At 35.1% G+C, this 18,864-nt stretch overlaps 2 protein-coding genes across 2 annotated transcripts; both read right to left on the bottom strand.

The window, feature by feature from the left end:
* Window positions 1-1,153: 1,153 nt before the first annotated feature.
* LOC111240498 (structural maintenance of chromosomes protein 1-like) lies at window positions 1,154-2,104 on the bottom strand. Its single transcript, XM_022785243.1, has 2 exons — window positions 1,737-2,104; window positions 1,154-1,361 (listed from the first exon to the last, which is right to left on the bottom strand). Exons 1-2 carry the CDS (start codon window positions 2,018-2,020, stop codon window positions 1,343-1,345), a joined length of 303 nt encoding a protein of 100 aa, XP_022640964.1. The 5' UTR covers window positions 2,021-2,104; the 3' UTR covers window positions 1,154-1,342.
* Window positions 2,105-2,187: 83 nt separating this feature from the next.
* On the bottom strand, window positions 2,188-7,646 carry LOC106770391 (structural maintenance of chromosomes protein 1-like). Its single transcript, XM_022784795.1, has 7 exons — window positions 7,469-7,646; window positions 7,268-7,384; window positions 6,831-6,943; window positions 4,016-4,105; window positions 3,727-3,935; window positions 2,729-2,898; window positions 2,188-2,534 (listed from the first exon to the last, which is right to left on the bottom strand). Exons 1-7 carry the CDS (start codon window positions 7,644-7,646, stop codon window positions 2,326-2,328), a joined length of 1,086 nt encoding a protein of 361 aa, XP_022640516.1. The 3' UTR covers window positions 2,188-2,325.
* Window positions 7,647-18,864: the final 11,218 nt, after the last annotated feature.

Here is an 18,864-nt window from a genome sequence, read left to right as displayed (position 1 = left end):
GGGAGAGACAAATAAGGTAAACAGAAACTCTGACCTAAAAGTTTCACCCACACTTCAGTAGGTTGAAATCGAGAACCAAGGACAAATATGCCTAAAAGATGCTGACGTGCCTAAAAGATGCTCACGAACATGGTTATCAAACTCAAGTGTTAACTCGTAAACCCCAATAAGTTTTTGTTCCTACATCCATTGCCTAAACTAACTTGGAAGCATACTCATTTTTGGAGTAGGACCAAACTCACTGTGAACTTGATGAGCTCGACCAAACTCCCTGTGAACTTGCAATCAAGTTAGCAAGTTGAAAGTGGATTTCTTTTAAACCCAAACTGAAACCTTTGATTAATTTTTCTTACACAAAAATTAAAAAAAATAATAAAACGTAAAATAAAGAAAACTCAGTACGAGTAAGTTCGTTCTTCTCCACTTCACGGATTTGGGTTTGTTGTTTTGTAATCAATTAGCTGTTCTGTGTCATTCTCTTCTCCAATAAAGCCAAACTCATTGTCGTTTCACTATATGGTGGTGTGTCATGCTCTACGCTGTCACCGTGCTCTGTGGTCACAGTTTTCTCTGCTTGCGGTTCTTGTTGCAGTTCTCGCTTGTCATAGTTCCCTCTGGTCTTTGTTTTCTCTACTCTTAGTTCTCTTAACGCAGTTTGTTTTTCCTGCTAGCATGGTGTTCTGTACTTCTCTAATCATAGTTCTTAATCTATATAAAATATTTTTTTTGTTAATTTTAAATGCCCTTCTCTGCTTGAGTGGTGTTTTTCAATTGTAGAAAACTTTAATTATATAATATGTTTTTCAACTTGTTTACTTGAAAATTAAAATTAGAGAGCAATCAAAGGTATGTCTGGGAGTGGATACAATTCTAAGGGCAATCCAAGTGTATTATCTTTAACAATTTATGTTTTCTAATATTTGCATGAACTTATTTTTAGTATAGTGGATTTATTTGGCTCAATTATGTGACTGACATATTAAATCAGCATATTACTGGTATAAAAAAAATCATACAAAGTAAACTCTTAAGAGTTTACGAATCGAGCATTCGTGTCAAGTTTACAAAACTTCAAAGTTTACTTAAATTCTTAAGTTTGATAACCTTGCCGACGAGTCTAATGTGGGTGGTCCAACAAGATTTTGGCAGGTGGAGGGCAATCACGATAAGTTGCTGAAGAACAAGGCATGAGAATACATGACTGGGATAACAGCCATGCAACTTCTTAGGGTGGGTTACACTCCTCAAGGCACACTTAACCCTAATATCTGTGGCCAAAAAGGTGACAGCCAACAGCAAGTTACAGCAGACGTACTGGTAACAAAGAGGACAAAGCAGGACCTTACCCACTCTGAATCCAACTTGAATTTAAAGATGAGTAAAATCAGTGAGTATATTTCTCAGCTGATGTAATTTTTATAGATGTGAAAAGATGAGAAGAGTACAGAACAAGGAACAGCCCAAGTCTTTTAATCCCTAGACTATGTACAGCCAAAACGCGGCTATATAAAAGTTGTACAACAAAGTATTAATTAACTATTTTATCAGTATAATATCACTTGTTTAAATAACTTCTTCAAAGAAATAGTCATTTAATTATTTAGTGACATCATTTTTAATGTAATTATAAGACTCCTTGAGTCCATCCACCAAAACCATGCACACTATAAACCATTGCCTACGTAGTAATATTATAATACAAGTAATGAAAAAAATGGAACTAAAATAACATGTACCTTCTCTGCTTAACCTCATTGAATCTCTGTGTTTTTTCCCTCTCCTCTTTCCTGACAGCTTCAAACTCCTCAGTTACAGCTCTTACCTTTTCCAAAAGAGCCTCATATTGGTCCAATGCCTTCAAATTTGGTGTTGTTCTTTCAATCTCAGCTACCAAGGCATGAATTTTTTGCTTAAAGTCTCCCTCAATTTTATCTCTGTCTGAGTGCCTCTTATCTTTCAGTGCCCTACTTAGTTGATCAAAATCAAAATGTGNAGCTGNTACTGAGTNATCAGTATCCATGGGATCTGATATGATAGGGAGNTTAATCTGTTCAAGTTCACACTTTTCTAATATTTCCTACTTTTGCACATTCAACTGACCACTCTGTGCCTCCTGTAAATACACTAAAGATGTTGGTTATCTACACTTTGCATGCAAGTTACACAAGAGACAAGAATTATTGTGCATCCTCTTGTGTAACTTGCATGCAAAGTGTAGATAACCAACATCTTTAGTGTATTTACAGGAGGCACAGAGTGGTCAGTTGAATGTGCAAAAGCAGGAAATATTAGAAAAGTGTGAACTTGAACAGATTAACCTCCCTATCATATCAGATCCCATGGATACTGATGACTCAGTACCAGCTGCACATTTTGATTTTGATCAACTAAGTAGGGCACTGAAAGAATTATTGTGCATCTAACCTTAGAATGTATCAGGCGATTAAGTTTGGATATGTTTGTTGTGGCTGCAGAAGCTTTCTTCTTCCACTCTTGGATTTCCTTCTCATATTCTTCTGACTTTGATTTCCACTCTTCAAAAGTAGAAAGAAAACAGAGGAAGAATAAGATCCCAAAATAAAACATAAAATAAAGTAATAGTGGGTCTATATTCCCATCCATTTGAGATAGAAATAGCACAGGGCTACCCAGATAATCAAGCTTTCACTTCATCAACATCCTCAGTATGCCACAGATATCATACAGAAAACACAGTTATCAAATATACCTTTAATTTCTTCCTTTAACTGATTAACCTCTTCAGTAGACTTCTCAGCTGCTACCTTTGCTGCAGCCTCTCTGTCCTGTACACGTTTTAAATCTTTCTCTAAAGCACTTAGAGAAGCTTCCAATTCTAGAATTCTTGAACTCATGTCCCGATTTTGCTCATACTCTAACCTATAGAATAATTTTAAAAAATAGAAACAAATGAAAGCATAGATCAAATAAACAACACCTAGCTAGATGGAAAAAAAAAACTGAAAGTTAAGCTTCAAATACTTTCTTTTTGTGATTTTTTCTTTTTATCAATTTTGAAAGGTAATTAAAAACCTTCTGAACATAAAAGGAGATGCAGTAAAAGAAACTTTGGTAATTGAGAACACTACATGTAACAATGACAATAATTCATATCACAACGAAAAACGTCAGTTAAATTACTATTTTAGATGCGGCAAACAAGAACTTAATCCTGGCTTCTATACTACAGAATCCACAAACAAGAACTTAATCCTGGCTTCTATACTACAGAATCCACTATTTGAGCCATGGATCAAACCCCAAGAACTATGAATCTAAAATTAATTATGTAAAATATATCCGGAAAATGAAATAGGTACCAGACAGATAATTTCTGACCACCTACAGACTTATGTATCGTATCAATTATGCAGACCTAATCTTCGATACATAATCCTATAACTAGCGTTTCTATCTCCCAGTTATATAGTAATTAGTACTGAAAGAAAAGTAGAACTCGGCATCTAGACTTAATTGAACATCAAAAGTTCTAGTTTTCCTCTTTCCACTTTCTCATTTCCATCAATCTTTTATTCCTGTTGATTGTAGTTGTATATTGTACTAATTGTTGGTATTTAAAACACTTTTAGCAATGCACGTACGTATTACTTGTATGTAAGATCATAAACACCTTCATGCATGTAAATTATGTAGGTCAAGTTAACAGACTGCGAGAGATGTAATTTAAGTACAAGAAAAGGAACACACTGATATTTTGATTTTGAAAGTTGGCTACTCAATTTCAGCCTCTCCTCCGCTGTATTTTGAGCAGCCTTGAGTCTATTTTCTTCATATTCACAGATGTTTGCTACCCCAACTGACTTGCTAAAGTCTCTGTATATCCTATCAGTAATTTCATTTATCCGCCTCTCAAGCTTTCGTATTTCTGCATTGCTCTTGTTAACAGCTTCGTTTAACTGCATAGCATAAACATCAAGTAACCAGTCAGATATACAAGGATATTGCCACAAACAAATTAAAGAAATGTGAATACAACCTTCTTCAGCTCTGGACTGATACATTCAATTCTTTCTTTGATTGACTTCTTTTCGTGTTTCAGATTTAAAAGTTTATCATCAATGCTTTCCTGTCAAAGGTAAGAGCATAAAAATAAAATTACTTGAAATATTCCAAATGAAACAAAAGAAAGAAATCTCATCAATGTAGAAAGATTCTTATCCATACCAAGACAAAACTATAGTGTATCTAACTACGGATTCACAAAAATGTTTATTGTCAAGCTCGGAATTAAATAACATTGTTAGAATAATTACATCTATGTATAATCATTCCGCCTCGTCTGGCGACCACCGGATCTAGATGGCCTCTCCACATGACGAATGTTGTGTTTTTATACTGGTTCGGCCAACCGGCCTACATCTAGTTTCCTTCCAACCATGGGAAGCAAATGCACTCTAATGATACAGGTTTTTACAACAAGGTTTCTACAGACGACCTCACGTCAAAAATGTAAAATACTTCTCTAACCCTCTAATCAAAATATAGGCAATACACAATAAGACCAACAACAAGAATCATCTCTCTTCTCAAAGTCAAGAACACCACACATTCTTCTTGTAATCAGAACAGGGAACTCAAACCAATATTCAAAAGACTTCAAAATTTGATCTCGCACTAAACATCCAAATGTGCAGATTGATCCGTCTTTGAAACACAACAGCCTTTCTCTTCAAGAAATCACAAGTTGTTGATCACCAAGGTCAATCTTGTTTTTTGGAGCTTCTCCTCTCTTTCTGCAAGATCACAACTTTATGTAAAAGATATGAAAGTGTTAGAATCACAAAAGTTCTTCAAGAATTCAAATTTGCCTCAATTTATAATGTAACACATATCGGATGCAATTTAACCGATTTAGCTACTAACGTAATCGAATACAACAATCAGTTATAGCAGTTTAGCAGGAATCAAGCAATTAATTGAATGCACAATTAATGCAATCAACTTTCATTTAATGCTTGGTCAACACATTTAAAATTATGATTGTTATGTTAGTTGTGACAAGCATTTAACAGATTTTCAAAACATCAACCAACTTATTCGAATACAGAGAGCACACATTCGATTAAGTGAAATCTTTTTGCATAGTTTTGAAAACTTTTCTCTTTGAAATATATCACAGCACACTTCAAAAACGTTTGTGCACACGAGTTTTAATCGATTCATCCCATAATGTAATCAACTTAAAATTGTTGTTTTGCCACACATTTAAAGTTCAACCAAAGTGCTTGTGGTTTTCCTTTTCCAAAAACATATGTCATGCATACACATACAAAATCACATATTTAACACAATGATATGCAATGAACAATACAATCATGTTCTCAAATATGCTTAATAAGATTTAACACTGTAATGAAAAGCATATAACATGTAAACACAGAACATGTAACACAGAATACACATGTGTTATTAATTATGTGTTGTCATCATCAAAAACACAGATATTACTAAGATTGTGGGTTAAGATAAACCTGTGCTCCCCCTATCAACAATCTCCCTCTTTTTTTATGATGCACAACCATGATTAATAACCAACCATGTTGCACAAATCAATACAGATCAATCAATTACAAAATCATCATAATTCTCCCCATTTGGGCATTAGCAAAAAAGGTAGGCGCACTGTAATTGATACACATATAATTAAGAACAATAGAGATGCATCAGATGTAATAATCAAAACAGATTATGATGTTCCCCCTGTCAAAGATATGCACATGAATTTAAGATTTTCTCCCCCTTAAATGAAGACATGTGAAACATATCAATAATATGCAATGTTCCCTCTATCATTATGCATGTTATAATCTCAAAACACAGATGCACAATGCAGTAATCAAAGTATATATTATACCATGTATCAACATATATCAGCATTTTATCATATCAGATATATCACAGTAATATCAGAGTAACATTGATATAATTTCAATGATATAACACAATTTAATTTCTTATCATCTTAGAAAATAGATATAGTAGATAAGCATAGAGATATAAGAAGAATAAACATTCAATAGAATATAGAACAAGGTTTAAAGATGTCAGATATTCCAAGTTTGGAATCTTCAAACCATTGTCGAAAAGCAACCGATTTGAATACAGTCAAAATCAATTTTATTGATGTCCTGTAAGTTGATTTTCCATTTGATCTCTATCAACAAATGAAGTTCCTGCAAAACCTTTCAAGGTCTTTCCAGATCAAGCATTTTAGAATTAATGCATTACAGGAATTATCACAGATAATGTGTGAGTATGCAAATATATGAATGCAACAGTAAGCAATAACTCATTTGCATACAAGTATAGTGAAATTGATTTAATCTTATCAGTTTCACCGAATCATAAATATAATTTTTCATTCACAAATTGAGTTAATCATAGAATCTGATTTCATTGATATTTAATCATGAAGTACAATCAGATCAAACAAAAGATAAGTGGCATATAAAGCCAGCTATTACAAAAGAAACACAAAATACTACAACCAAAACAAAACATTACAACTCATTAGATATAAACATGAACTTCTTATAACCCTATTTTGATTCAGATGAGTGCATAAAGTCTTCAATAAATGAGTTGTTTTCCCTTTGTTGTTGGGCATTGTCAATTTTTCTTTTAAGCTGAGTAACCCTTTTATTCAGATGTCTAAACTGATCAACCACAAATCTTTCAAAGTTGGTTTCAGGAAAGAAATTTGTTCGATCCTCATTCATAGCAGTTGTGCTTCCAGAACTATAAACCAAATCTTCTTCTCCTTTGAAGCATCATCCTCTCATTGTCTTTACCAATCGAAGGCTTGCAATAATATTTCTATTTATCACATTTGTCCAATTGCAAGAGCATTTCCGCTCTCCACTAATATCCACACCTTGAATAATTAATATTCTACTGACAAGTACTGCATAAGGCAGATAATGAGATTGACTGAGTGTAGCTTCAGTCATGTGGTCTTTTAATACCTTCATCCAATTGGTGAGAACATCATTCTTGATTGCATATAACAGATAAACATCCTCAGTAGTCATTCTATCCTACAGCAGTCTTCCAGGAAGAATTACCCATGCAAGAATGTGAGCTATTATCTTTTCTTCCATGTTTAGACCTTCATGCACTAAAAGTCTTTCTATTATGTATCTTCTTGGAAATCTTAGTCAATTCTTGTAAACATCTCTTTTCTTCAGCCAACAATTTGTTTCTGAGTTTGCTAAATGTGAAAATATACCTTCAGCCTTTAATCCAACAACTTGTAGCCACACATTATTGTCAATGTAGATATTAACACCTTTCACCCTTGACTGAATGTCATCATTAACGATTTTCAAGTTGTTGTAAAACACCCCTACCAGATCAGGGTACCAGTCACCCTTCATTTGAACTAATGTAGAGAGTTCTTGAGTCTCAAGCCATCCTAGAAACTAAAAACCCTCTATTTCAAAAAGGCTTAAGTTTAGATACTTCGGGGGAACAACAATCTTGACCCTTCCATCCATAAGTCTCACTTGTGTCTCATCATCATTGATCCAACCTGAAGGATCAACACCTCTTGCAATCGCTACTGCTTTTCCTCTACTTCCTCTTGAGGGATGAGATGAAGATGCCATGTGATATTGAGCTCTCGAACACTCTTCTACAGTTCTAAGGTTACGAGGATTACACAGATCAAACACATTAAATGCTAACACAGTTTTACAAACTTGATATGTATGAGGGCACGAACCAAAAACACATTCAATCAGGCCCATTTAAATTTTCAAAAATAGAAAGCCTATAACAAAGATTATTAATCGATTTCATTAAAACCAAAGTCGACTTCATGTCTAACAGAGTATTTTCAAAAAATAGAGAAACACATACTTAGAACATATTCGACTCAATACTTAATAGAATCGATTAAAAATTGAGCAACTTGATTATCAAAAAATACATTCACTCAAACAGACATACAACAAACATACATATAACAATCAATCATACCAATAATTATGATGCATGATGCATTAAACCAACAGTAGATCATACTTCAACTCTATTGGCTCATTTTCAAAATTGTCATCATTATCATAATTAGTAGAGTTGTCAAAACGGGTAACTCGGTTCGACTCGGCCAAGCCCACCACGGGTTGGTCACTTAGTGAGCCAACCCAACCCGACTCATTTATTAGCGAGCTAGAAAAATTTGAACCCAGCCCGACCGACCACGGATTGGTGGGTAAACGGGTTGGCTCACTGGCCCACTTAATTACAATTTTTTTTAAATAAAAAAATTACAAACTTTTTATAATTCAAATTTAAACAAATTTCACTCCCAACATGGATGTTTAATTAATTTTGAAATAGGAAACTTAAATAATTTTTTCAAGCAAAAAATAATAATAAATATTTTTTTATAAAATTAAAATTAAATTTTAATAAATGAAAGTAGGTAGGTGGGTTGGTGGGCCAACCCGGCCCACCACGGGTTCAACCCACATGAACCGGGTTTAAATGAGCCGGGCTGAAATCTGACCCGCATAAAAAAAATACAATTTTTTCAAACCCAACCCGACCCGAACCCATGGTGGGCCGGGTTGGCCCGTGGTTGTGACCCATTTTGACAACTCTAATAATCAGCATGTTCAGAACATGCCATAAAGCATAAATTTGACTCCTCCTCAAAGCTAGAGTCATCATCACTTGAAGATTCAGAGTCGTTATTTTCCCAGGCTATGTATGTTTTCTTTTGCTTTCTGCTCTTGTCCTGAGGAAACTATGTGCTTGCTATCTGCTTGTTCTTCAAGTCTGGACATTCAGGCTTGGTATAACCTTCTTTTCCACACTCATAACATTGTACAACATTGTTTCTTGAATTCTTTCTCCCTCTTGAAGGACATGCATTGTCAGTGGTAGAACTTCTATTTTCCATGAACTGATTAAATTTTCTTACCATCATGTTCATGATTTCTTTGTCTTGCAATTCTGCTTCTGAATCAATTTCTGGCTTAAGTTTCTTTGAGGCTTTCTTGCTCGTGGACTTGGGGCAATTGACTTCCTCTCCTCAATCTCTTCTTTCTCTTTTAGCCTTCCAAGTTCCAATTCATGCTCCCTGAGCTTGCCAAATAGAGTTGCCATATTGATGTTGGTTAAGTCTCTTGATTCTGATATGGCTATTAGTTTTGACTGCCAGCTCTTATTGAGACTTTTCAAGATCTTGATGATGATCTCCTTTTTGTTAAACACCTTTCTGAGAGCCATGAGATGATTTACTATATGTGTAAATCCTTTTTGCACTTCATAAATCATCTCACCAACTTTCATCCTGAATAGTTCATACTTTTGTACAAGTGAGTTTCTCCTGGCCTTTTTCACCTCGTATGTTCCTTCATGCGTCACTTCAAGAACCTCCCACATTTATTTGACAGTTTTACATTGGAAAATCCTGAAAAATTCATCAATGGTTAGTGCAGATGCAATAACATTTCTTGCCTTTACATCATACTACGCTCTATGATTTTCATCTTGAGTCCACTCTGAAAAATCTTTCAAAACATATTTTCCATTTATAACATGAGTGGGCTCATATAGACCGTTTAGAGTTGCATCCCAAACTCCTTTATCCACAGATTCAAGAAAGATTTTCATCCTAATTTTCCAAAAGGCATAGTTTTCCCCAAGAAATAATGGTTGTCTATTTATGGATGCACCTTCACCAAAGGTTTTAGAATTGAAAGCCATTTGTCAAGATCAATCGATTAATCGGAAATAGTAATTGATTAATTTTTCAACTATTTTATGGAAATCAACTCTAATACCAATTGTTAAAATAGAATGACTCAATTTCTCACACCAAGAGGAAGGTGAATTAGTGAAGTGTAAAAACAAAAGGTTTTCAAATCTTTTTCACAAAAAGTGATGCCTTTATACTTTTCTTGAATTGTAAGGTAAAAGATTATCAATGCAGAGGAAACTTAATCGAATATGCAAAGAAAGTAATCGATTGAATAAGAGAGAGTACAGACTAGAAAATTCAAACGTTGTGTTTTTATACTGGTTCGGCCAACCTGCCTACATCCAGTGTCCTTCCAACCATGAGACACAAATGCACTATAATAATCAAGGTTTTACAACAAGGTTTCTACAGAAGACCTCACATAAAAAATGTAAAACACCTCTCTAACCCTCTAATCAAAATATAGGCAATACACAACAATACCGACAACAAGAATCCCCTCTCCTGTCATCTAACCATTTGAGGCACCCTCAAAGTCAACAACACCACATGTTCTTCTTCCTGTAATCACAATAGGGAACTTAAACAAATCTTCTAAAGATTGCAGAATTTGATCTTGCAGTAAACACCCAAATGTGCAGATTGATCAGTCTTTGAAACGCAGCAGCTTTGCTCTTTCTGAAATCACAAGTTGTTGATCACCACGGTCAATCTTGTTTCTTGGTGCTTTTCCTCTCTTTCTGTAAGATCACATCTTTCTGTAATAGATATGAAAGTGTTAGAATCTCAAAAGTTCTTACAGAATTCAAATCTATGTCAATTTATAGTGTAACACATATCAGGCGCAATTTAACCGATTTCGCTAGTAACGTAATCGAATACAACAATCAATTATAACAGTTTAGCAACAACCAAGCAATTAATTGAATGAACAATTAATGCAATCGACTTTTATTTAATGCTTGGTCAACACATTTAAAAATATGACTGTTATGTTAGTTGTGACAAGCATTTAACAAATTTTCAAAACATCAACCAACTTATTCGAATACAGAGAGCACACATTCGATTAAGTGAAATCTTTTTGCACAGTTTTCAAAAAATTTTCTCTTTGAAAAATCTCACAGCACACTTCAAAAAAGTTTGTACAAACACACGAGTTTTAAACGATTCACTCCATAATGTAATCGACTTAAAACTGTTGTTTTGCCACACATTTAAAATCACATATTTAACACAATGATATGGAATGAACAATACAATCATGTTCTCAAATATGCTTAATCAAATTTAACACTATAATGAAAAGCATATAACATGTAAACACATGTAAACAGAGAACATGTAACACATAATACACATGTGTTATTAATTATTTGTTGTTATCATAAAAAACACAAATATTATTGAGATTGTGGGTTAAGCTAAACCTGTGTTTCACCTATTAACAAGATTAAAAAAGAATTTTAAAGAATTAAAATCAAATTACAAAAATATTCTTGAAGAAAATAAAGATTTGAAAAATAAAATTTTATATTATGAGAAAGGTAAATATGCTAAAAGTGATTAATGTATCTCATGTATAAAAAATAAAAAGCCTCTTGATAAACAAACCCATGCTGAGACTAGTAATAATTCAAAAATTAAAAAGGTTGTTAAAAAATATTGCTAAATATAATTATAATTATTACGATTATAATTATAGTAATAAAATTAAAATTGTTCCTAAATATAATTATAATTATGATTATAATTATAAAATTAAAAATAAAATTAAGTATGTTCCTAAATATAATTATTGAAATGGATAAAGCTAAGGAGGCTTTCACTCTTATGACAACATCATGTTATCTTGACAAGGATGAATCAACTATGCTCGTAAACCAAACTTTGTATAAAGGCATGATATGATCATTGTTATATTTTTCTGCTAGTAGGCCAAACATCATGCAAAGTGTGTTTGTGTTTGTGCTAGGTACCAAGCTAGTCCTAAAGAGTCTCACCTTCCTACAATTAAGTGTTTCCTAAAGTACCTTAAGGGAACTGTGTCTTTTGGGTTGTGGTATCCTTCTGGTGCAGAACCTAGTCTTTTAGGGTTTTCATATGCTAATTATGGAGGTTGTAAGATAGATAGAAAAAGCACTAATGGTACATGTCACCTCTTGGGTAGTTCCTCAGTTTCCTGGCATTCTAAGAAACAAGCTCGTGTAGTCCTTTCCACCACTGAGGCTGAGTATATTGTTGCAGGTAACTGTTGTGACCAAATCTTATGATGAAACAACAATTAGAGGATTTTGATATATACCTTAATCGTATACCTCTTAAGTGTGATAACATCAGTGCCATCAATCTTACCAAAAATCCCATTATGTACTTTATAACCAAACATATAGAAATTATACACCACTTCCTTAGTGACCATCATCCAAAAGGATGATTGTGAGATAGAGTGTGTAGATACCAAGCCCCAATTAGTTGATATTTTCACCAAAGCATTGCCCAAGGATAGGTTTTATGAGCTTAAAAGGGATATGGGGATCCTAGAAATTTCTTAAGGGTCTTATTTGTTACACTTTGCATGTTTTTGAAAATTCTCATGCATTAATCGATTATCCCTTGCTAATAATCGATTATCCATCCCTTAGAGTTGTCATAGGTTTGACAATAATAGATTACCAGGAAGCCATAATCGATTATTTCAGTTTTGGGCTTTTGGCTTTTGAAGAGATAAATGATTATCACTAGGAATAATTGATTATCACACGAGTTCTAACCACTAGAGCTCAAAACAAGTCATTGTAACGGCTATAAACGACCATATTTTGCATTTATGTTCCATCCAACGTCCATATTTTGCCCATCTACCTCTACTACCAATCCAAGGCCTCGTGGGAACAATCTTAGTGGAAAGATTTCTAATGAAGAAAAGCACTGTGAGTTCACTATATTTTGAAAGGAAAGAAAGCTTATTTCCCCAAAGTATGTCAATATCAACTGGTGCCACATTTATGGGTTTCAGTTTCCACCTCTTGTCTTTCACTAGGGTATTCAGTCTCTCCTTTAAATGCAAGGTAAATTCTACCCGGACTTGGTTATAATGTTTTAATTCAATTTGAAAGCTCAAGATGAGGTCTATTCCACATGAGTCAAGGGAGTAGACATAGTTTTGGATGAAGATATATGGATTACAGTGGCATAGATCCAAGTAGATGAAGATGTTGTGATCTTGACTCATGGCTTAGAGGGCTTCAACAAGATCTTGGCCTTTCATTCCTTTTTGAAGAATCCTGAGCTGTAGGTAAATATGAATCAATTGTGTGTGGGTGGGCTTAAGAAGGATGAGAGACTTATCCACTTTCTGATTGTGTCACTGCTTTATCCTTGTGCTTCGAATCACGCTCAGTGCTCCGAGGTAGATCTAATGATTACATATAGGATAGGCAATGAGATTAAGATTCATTGGCCAAGCCTCATCTATGATACTATGATGAAGGCTAAAAGGTACACTCATTATCGTCTTCCCTATGCTCTTTTGCTTTCAAGGATCTATGAATACAAGGGAGTATATGTCTAAACTAAGGCATTCTAGAGCATTATCCAAGTTGTCAGATAGGGAGCTCTTCCCTCCGTTAAATGGGTTTCATCTTACAAGACAATGCATACATCCATCGTGATGATGTGGGGAACCTAGAAGATGAAGACGAATACCAATTATCAGTAATCAATTATGAATTGCCATAATTGATATCACGAGCAATTATGCGAATTTTCAAGCAAGTTTTTGACCGTTGTGTATTCACTAAATGCATAATCAATTACCATAAGTGGATAATCGACTATCACACGTTAAATAACTAACAACATATTTTTGTAGGTATCCTTGGGTGAGATCTTTATAAATTAGATCGGAAATCTCATTCTAAGATAAGAAGTACTTGAATTTCGAAAAACTTATCTGTTTAGCTGCATGTTGTGATAAATGTGTTATAGGGTTTGTGTAACCCTTGTGCTCTGGCTTTGAGAACGAGGTGTTGGCATAGAGCGAGAACTTTCACTGGGAGTGTGATTGAGTATTGTTGATGTTGTTGAGTTAAAGCCTGACATCCTTTGTGAAGATTCAACGGAGGTGTTCATCCTTCAAATCTTTAGCATCCCTCTACCCAAAAATGTTTAAAAATCCAAAGAATTACAAGTTCAAAATAAAATAAACCTAAAACTACAAATGTTTTACAAAAAGTGGGATTAAATCAAATATCATCATGTCTTCCCATCCCAGTTGGGATCTTTATCTACCCAACTCATTAGTTCCCTTCTATGCACTCTTTTAATGGCTTTGGAGTATGGTCTTCTAATCTCCACTACTCCATCTTCTTTAATCTTGTTCACAATCCACCTTTTATTCTTGAATCTTACCTGTGAACAACGTGGATGTGATGTATCTTTTGAGTGGACTGTTCCTCCTTTATCAACCTCTTCATCTTTAGGTACATGTAAAACATTACAACTGTCAGTTTCAGTACGTGATGTGTTATCTTCATATGCAGCTTCTCTTCTTGTCTTTTTCTGTCTGGCCCTCTTCTTAACTCTAACATTATTTTCTTTAGAGCCATTATATAATAGCACATGTTCATGGTCTCTCATCATGATTCTTCCATCATGGACACTAATAAACATATTTGAAGTTTCCATGAAAGGTCTTCCAAGAATCATTGGAATCCTCTCATCATTGTCCATGCCCATGACTATGAAATCAACCAAGAACTCTAGCTGCTCCACACACACAGTCACATTCTCCACCATAACAAGTGGCTCTTTTGTAGAACCATCTATCACCGTCATAGTAAGGTTAGACGGTTTTAGTACTAGCCCTCTAATTTTCTTCAAGAACCGCTTTGGCATCATATTAATGCTAGATCCAGAATCATTATGGCTCCTCCTACATCAATATCATTCACCACACATGAAAGAGTCAAACAACCTGGATCTTTTACCTTAGGCAGATAATTCTTCTTTTGAGGTTGAATATCAAATTACTGCTCCTCTTCATCAAGATCTATTATATCTCCAAAATAAAATTTCATTCTTTCAGAATATGCAGGAATCTGTTGGATCACTGAAGGCACTAAGTCACCTGGTTAAAAATTTCTCTAGACCGCCCACTGTGATTGTCTCTTACTTCCTCTTCTTCCTCACCTTCACTACTGTCTAGCTCAATAATTTCTTTTTCCTCTTCTTCATCTTCACTACTCCCGATTTCCACAACTTCCTTGTCCACTTTCCTTTTGCTCCTAGTAACAACAGCTTTACACTCCTCTTTAGGGTTAACATCAGTGTTAGCCCTAAACTGATTCTTCTTAGTGGTTTCTACCCTCTTTGACAATTGACCAATTTTCATCTCCATATATCTGAAATTGGCTTGGTCACTTGCATGATTAGACTCATAAACCTTCAAGAATTTGTCAAGTCTAGCATTTAGGTCTCTGACAGTCTTTGTCAAATGATTTACTTGCTGCCACAAAGGTGAAGGTTGTTGCGGTCGGAAGCCTCCTGATTGTCCAGATGGGTTATTCTGTGGTTGTCCAATACTAGGATGGTTCTTCCAACCTTGGCTAGAGTTGCCTTGGTTAAAGTTCCCCTGCCTATACTGGAACTGATTCCCATTCCACATATAATTCGCTTCCTGTTGCATCTCCTTTGGTATAACACAATGACCATTGATATGGTCACCACCACAAAAATCACAAAGTTGTTGTGCTTGAGAGACATTACGAATCTCCTTAGGATGTTGTGATAAGTGATATCACCTCCAGCTGAGACGTCAAGCATCATCTTAGACTACGTGTTCAGACCACCTGGGTAAGCAAGAACTATAGTAGTCTTGTCAAAACCCTGGACTCGTGTCTTCCTCAATAAGCCCTTGAATCTTTCCTAGGCTTGACCAAGAGTCTCCTCCATGCCCTGTTTAAATGATGATATCTCCAGCCTTACCTGAGTAACTTTGGACTGTGGAAAATATTTATTGACAAACTTTGTTGCCACAGTCTCCCATGTAGTGAATGTTCCTTCAAGAAAGGAATTCAACCATGTCTTAGCACTACCTCCCAATGAGAATGGAAACAGGATAAGCTTTACTCGTTCATTTGGCACTCCCGTCATCTTCATAGTGTTACAGATTTCACTAAATGTTGTCAAATGATCATATGGGTTCTCATTTGACAAGCCGTGAAACTAATTGCCTTGCACCAGATGGATAAGTGATGGATTCATCACCATGTTGGTCGTATGATCTGTTGGCATGGCTATGCTATTGAAGTGGAAAGGGCCAACAACATTAGATTGATCTGCTAGAGTACGTCTTGGAAGGGGTTGCTCATTTGCCATCTCTTCTGAATCTAGTGTACGAGCTTTTGGTGAAGTTGATAATAATCTATCAGGAGAGGGAAACAACTCCCTAGATAGGCGTCTGACTTTCCTTCCCCTTGTTTCACTCAAGCCTTCAAGAAGAGGTTGCGTATTTTTCTTGCTCCTAGTATGTCTAGTCTCCTGCATGCACAAGAAACAAAAACCCTATTAGCACTTTTATATAAAAATAAAACAAAAACAAAAACAAAATATATACAATCAAGTCAAATTTAATCAATTTCCACTACTAGATAAGTTAAACCACGAGTCCCCGGCAACGGCGCCAAAAACTTGTTAAGTCCCTGGCAAGTGTACCAGATCGTTATCAAGTAATATAAAACGGGTAAGTCCGAGTATCGTTTCCCAAAGGACTCTTAAGCCTTACTTTTCATGTAAACCAATCGCATAAGACTTGAGAAAGAAATTAAATTTAGGTTTGTATGCAGAGGACAAAAGTAAACATGCAAATGCAGTGAATCAATTGGCTAGAAAAGACTATGGATGAATGGAGTTGTTGGTGTTTACAATTTCATCTTATCCACCCTCTTATATCTACTCTTCTTATCTTCTTAGCTTATTTATCATCTTGTCATGCAAACTTTCTTAGTCTACCTTAAACCCAATTTCTTGACGAAAATGGCCTATTACCAATTATTGGCTTGCTATCTCTAGCCTCCCCTAGTAACCAATAATACATGATAAACAGAAGCAAAATACAATTGATCGTCCTACCCCTATCTCTAGGAGGTATTAGCATAATCAAGGAATTCCCCCAATTCATGACATTACCGTACGTCTCCGTATCAATAAATACAAACAACATTTACCGAATGATTTAAACGATAAAAGCATTAAGCAAAGGTAAGGAACCCAATAATTGATAAAGTAAGCATAAAGAAGATAAAAATTTTGATATAAGAGAGTTTCAAAAGATTACATTGTTCCCCAACAACCTAGGGTTTAGTTCACCATGAACATGGTGAATCTAGATGAAAAATAATGAAAGAATGGAAGATTAAACCCTAAATTTGGTAGATTGGAGCCTAAGCATCCAAGGAACCTCCTCCAAGGTGTGTAGAACAGCTTTGGACGTCTCTGCTGGCCAAAAGATTACAATTTGAATCACACTGGGTCTATTTATAGACCAAAAAGATAACAGAATCTAAGCCAAATAAAAATAGATAACCGCTCAGCGCCTATGAGAACCGCTCAACGGTTTGCCTCTTTGTTGCGCTACTGCTCAGCGGTCAGTTTTACCGCTGAGCGGTTTGCCTTTGATCGCTCTGACCGCTCAACGCTTATTTTGGCTATTGAGCGGTTCATAGACTCTTCTTTTCTTCCTTTTTCTTCCTCTTTCTTGAGTCTAAGTCCGTCCTAATTAACTTCCATCTCAATTCTCATCAAAACCCTGCAAAACAATGCAAAAACAAGCATAATATCTCTAAAACCAACTTTTGACTCTCACATGACTCAACTAAGTGTTTTACTTGATTTTAAGCTCATTCTAAGCCACAAAGGGTGTATTTTGATATCATATTTAAGCATGAAAATAACGGTTTTTAGTCCGTTATCAATAGCTCCCAAGAAGGAGAGGTGAGTCACAATGGACAAGCTTAAAGAGCTTGTCCTTCCTTAACCAGAGTTTCTCCTGACGTTTCTTACCCAAGTTTCAATGTAGAATTCTTTCAAAAACTTTTTGAATGCATCAATGAGATGCACCTAGAAACCAAACAATGGTTTATCTATATGAACGTACCTAGATATCAGGGAGACGTAAAACAAAAATAAAAACAGGAAAACATAGGAAACAAAGAATGGAAATTGAAAGGAAGGATGAAACACGACCCTAAGTGAAAGTGCAAGTGACACTGAGAGTCACTTGACGCACTTTCACACTAAGATGCATACGCTAGACTATTACAACGTTTAATGGAGTACTTGGAATTGCTAGCAAAGCATTTTCCCAAGCCACTCAGGTTTCCAAAGTAAAATAAAATTAAACTCAAATGTTCCCTGATATAAAGAAAAAATACAATTAAAAGTGTTTATAAATGAACAACCAAGTGTGGCTGCTGTTTCAAATTGTTGGAATGCCAACTTTACTGCGTTTTGCTGCGGAAAAACGGGTGCTAGATCTGGCTGCTGGATAGCAAAATAATGTGCTCTTGGAGTTCAAGCTTGAAGGCACTTTAAAAAGTTTTCCACTCCTTAATATGCTACCCCTTTGGAACAAGCAATTTAGACTGTTAGAACCTTCACCAAAACGTCACAACATCCACACAAATAAGCAAAACAGTGAAAAATAAACAGCTACTGCACTAGAATTGAAATTTTGCAGAACAAATTTTAGAGCATAGTTTAGAAGGCAATCAAGTTGAATTCAAGAGATTTTAAGCTTTTAATCACAGGAGGGACACAAAAGGAACCTAGGAGAGGCACTAGAACAAATTAAACAAGCAAGAAAAATAAAAAACAAAGAGCAAAAAGTAGTGTAGTGAAACTGTTTGATAAAAACGCAAATTGTTTGATGAAAGCCCTCGATGACTTTCAGATTTTGTGTTTTCTGAATTTTGACTTCCAAAACTAGATTGCACGGGTGTAATTGCCTTTTTCTAATTGTTTTACACTTGTTTAAGCATTGGAAGTTAATTGGAACGGAATCCCGAGCTTTTGCCAATACAAAATTTGAAACTAAACAATGCAAAATCTCA

This window comes from Vigna radiata, chromosome 8, assembly GCF_000741045.1.
Source record: "Vigna radiata var. radiata cultivar VC1973A chromosome 8, Vradiata_ver6, whole genome shotgun sequence".
NCBI classification, from domain to species: domain Eukaryota; kingdom Viridiplantae; phylum Streptophyta; class Magnoliopsida; order Fabales; family Fabaceae; genus Vigna; species Vigna radiata.
The sequence above is the reverse complement of the archived record's forward strand: the minus strand, read 5'-3'. Positions and strand labels throughout refer to the sequence as shown.

Excerpts from the sequence above, each read along its gene's own strand:
- LOC106770391 (XM_022784795.1), bottom strand. The coding sequence starts at position 7,646 with ATGGCATCTTCATCTCATCCCTCAAGAGGAAGTAGAGGAAAAGCAGTA. Across the intron at positions 6,944-7,267 it reads TGTTGGATTAAAGGCTGAAG|TACTTGTCAGTAGAATATTA; the intron begins GTATATTTTCAC and ends TGCCTTATGCAG. Across the intron at positions 3,936-4,015 it reads TCAGTCCAGAGCTGAAGAAG|TTAAACGAAGCTGTTAACAA; the intron begins GTTGTATTCACA and ends TATGCTATGCAG.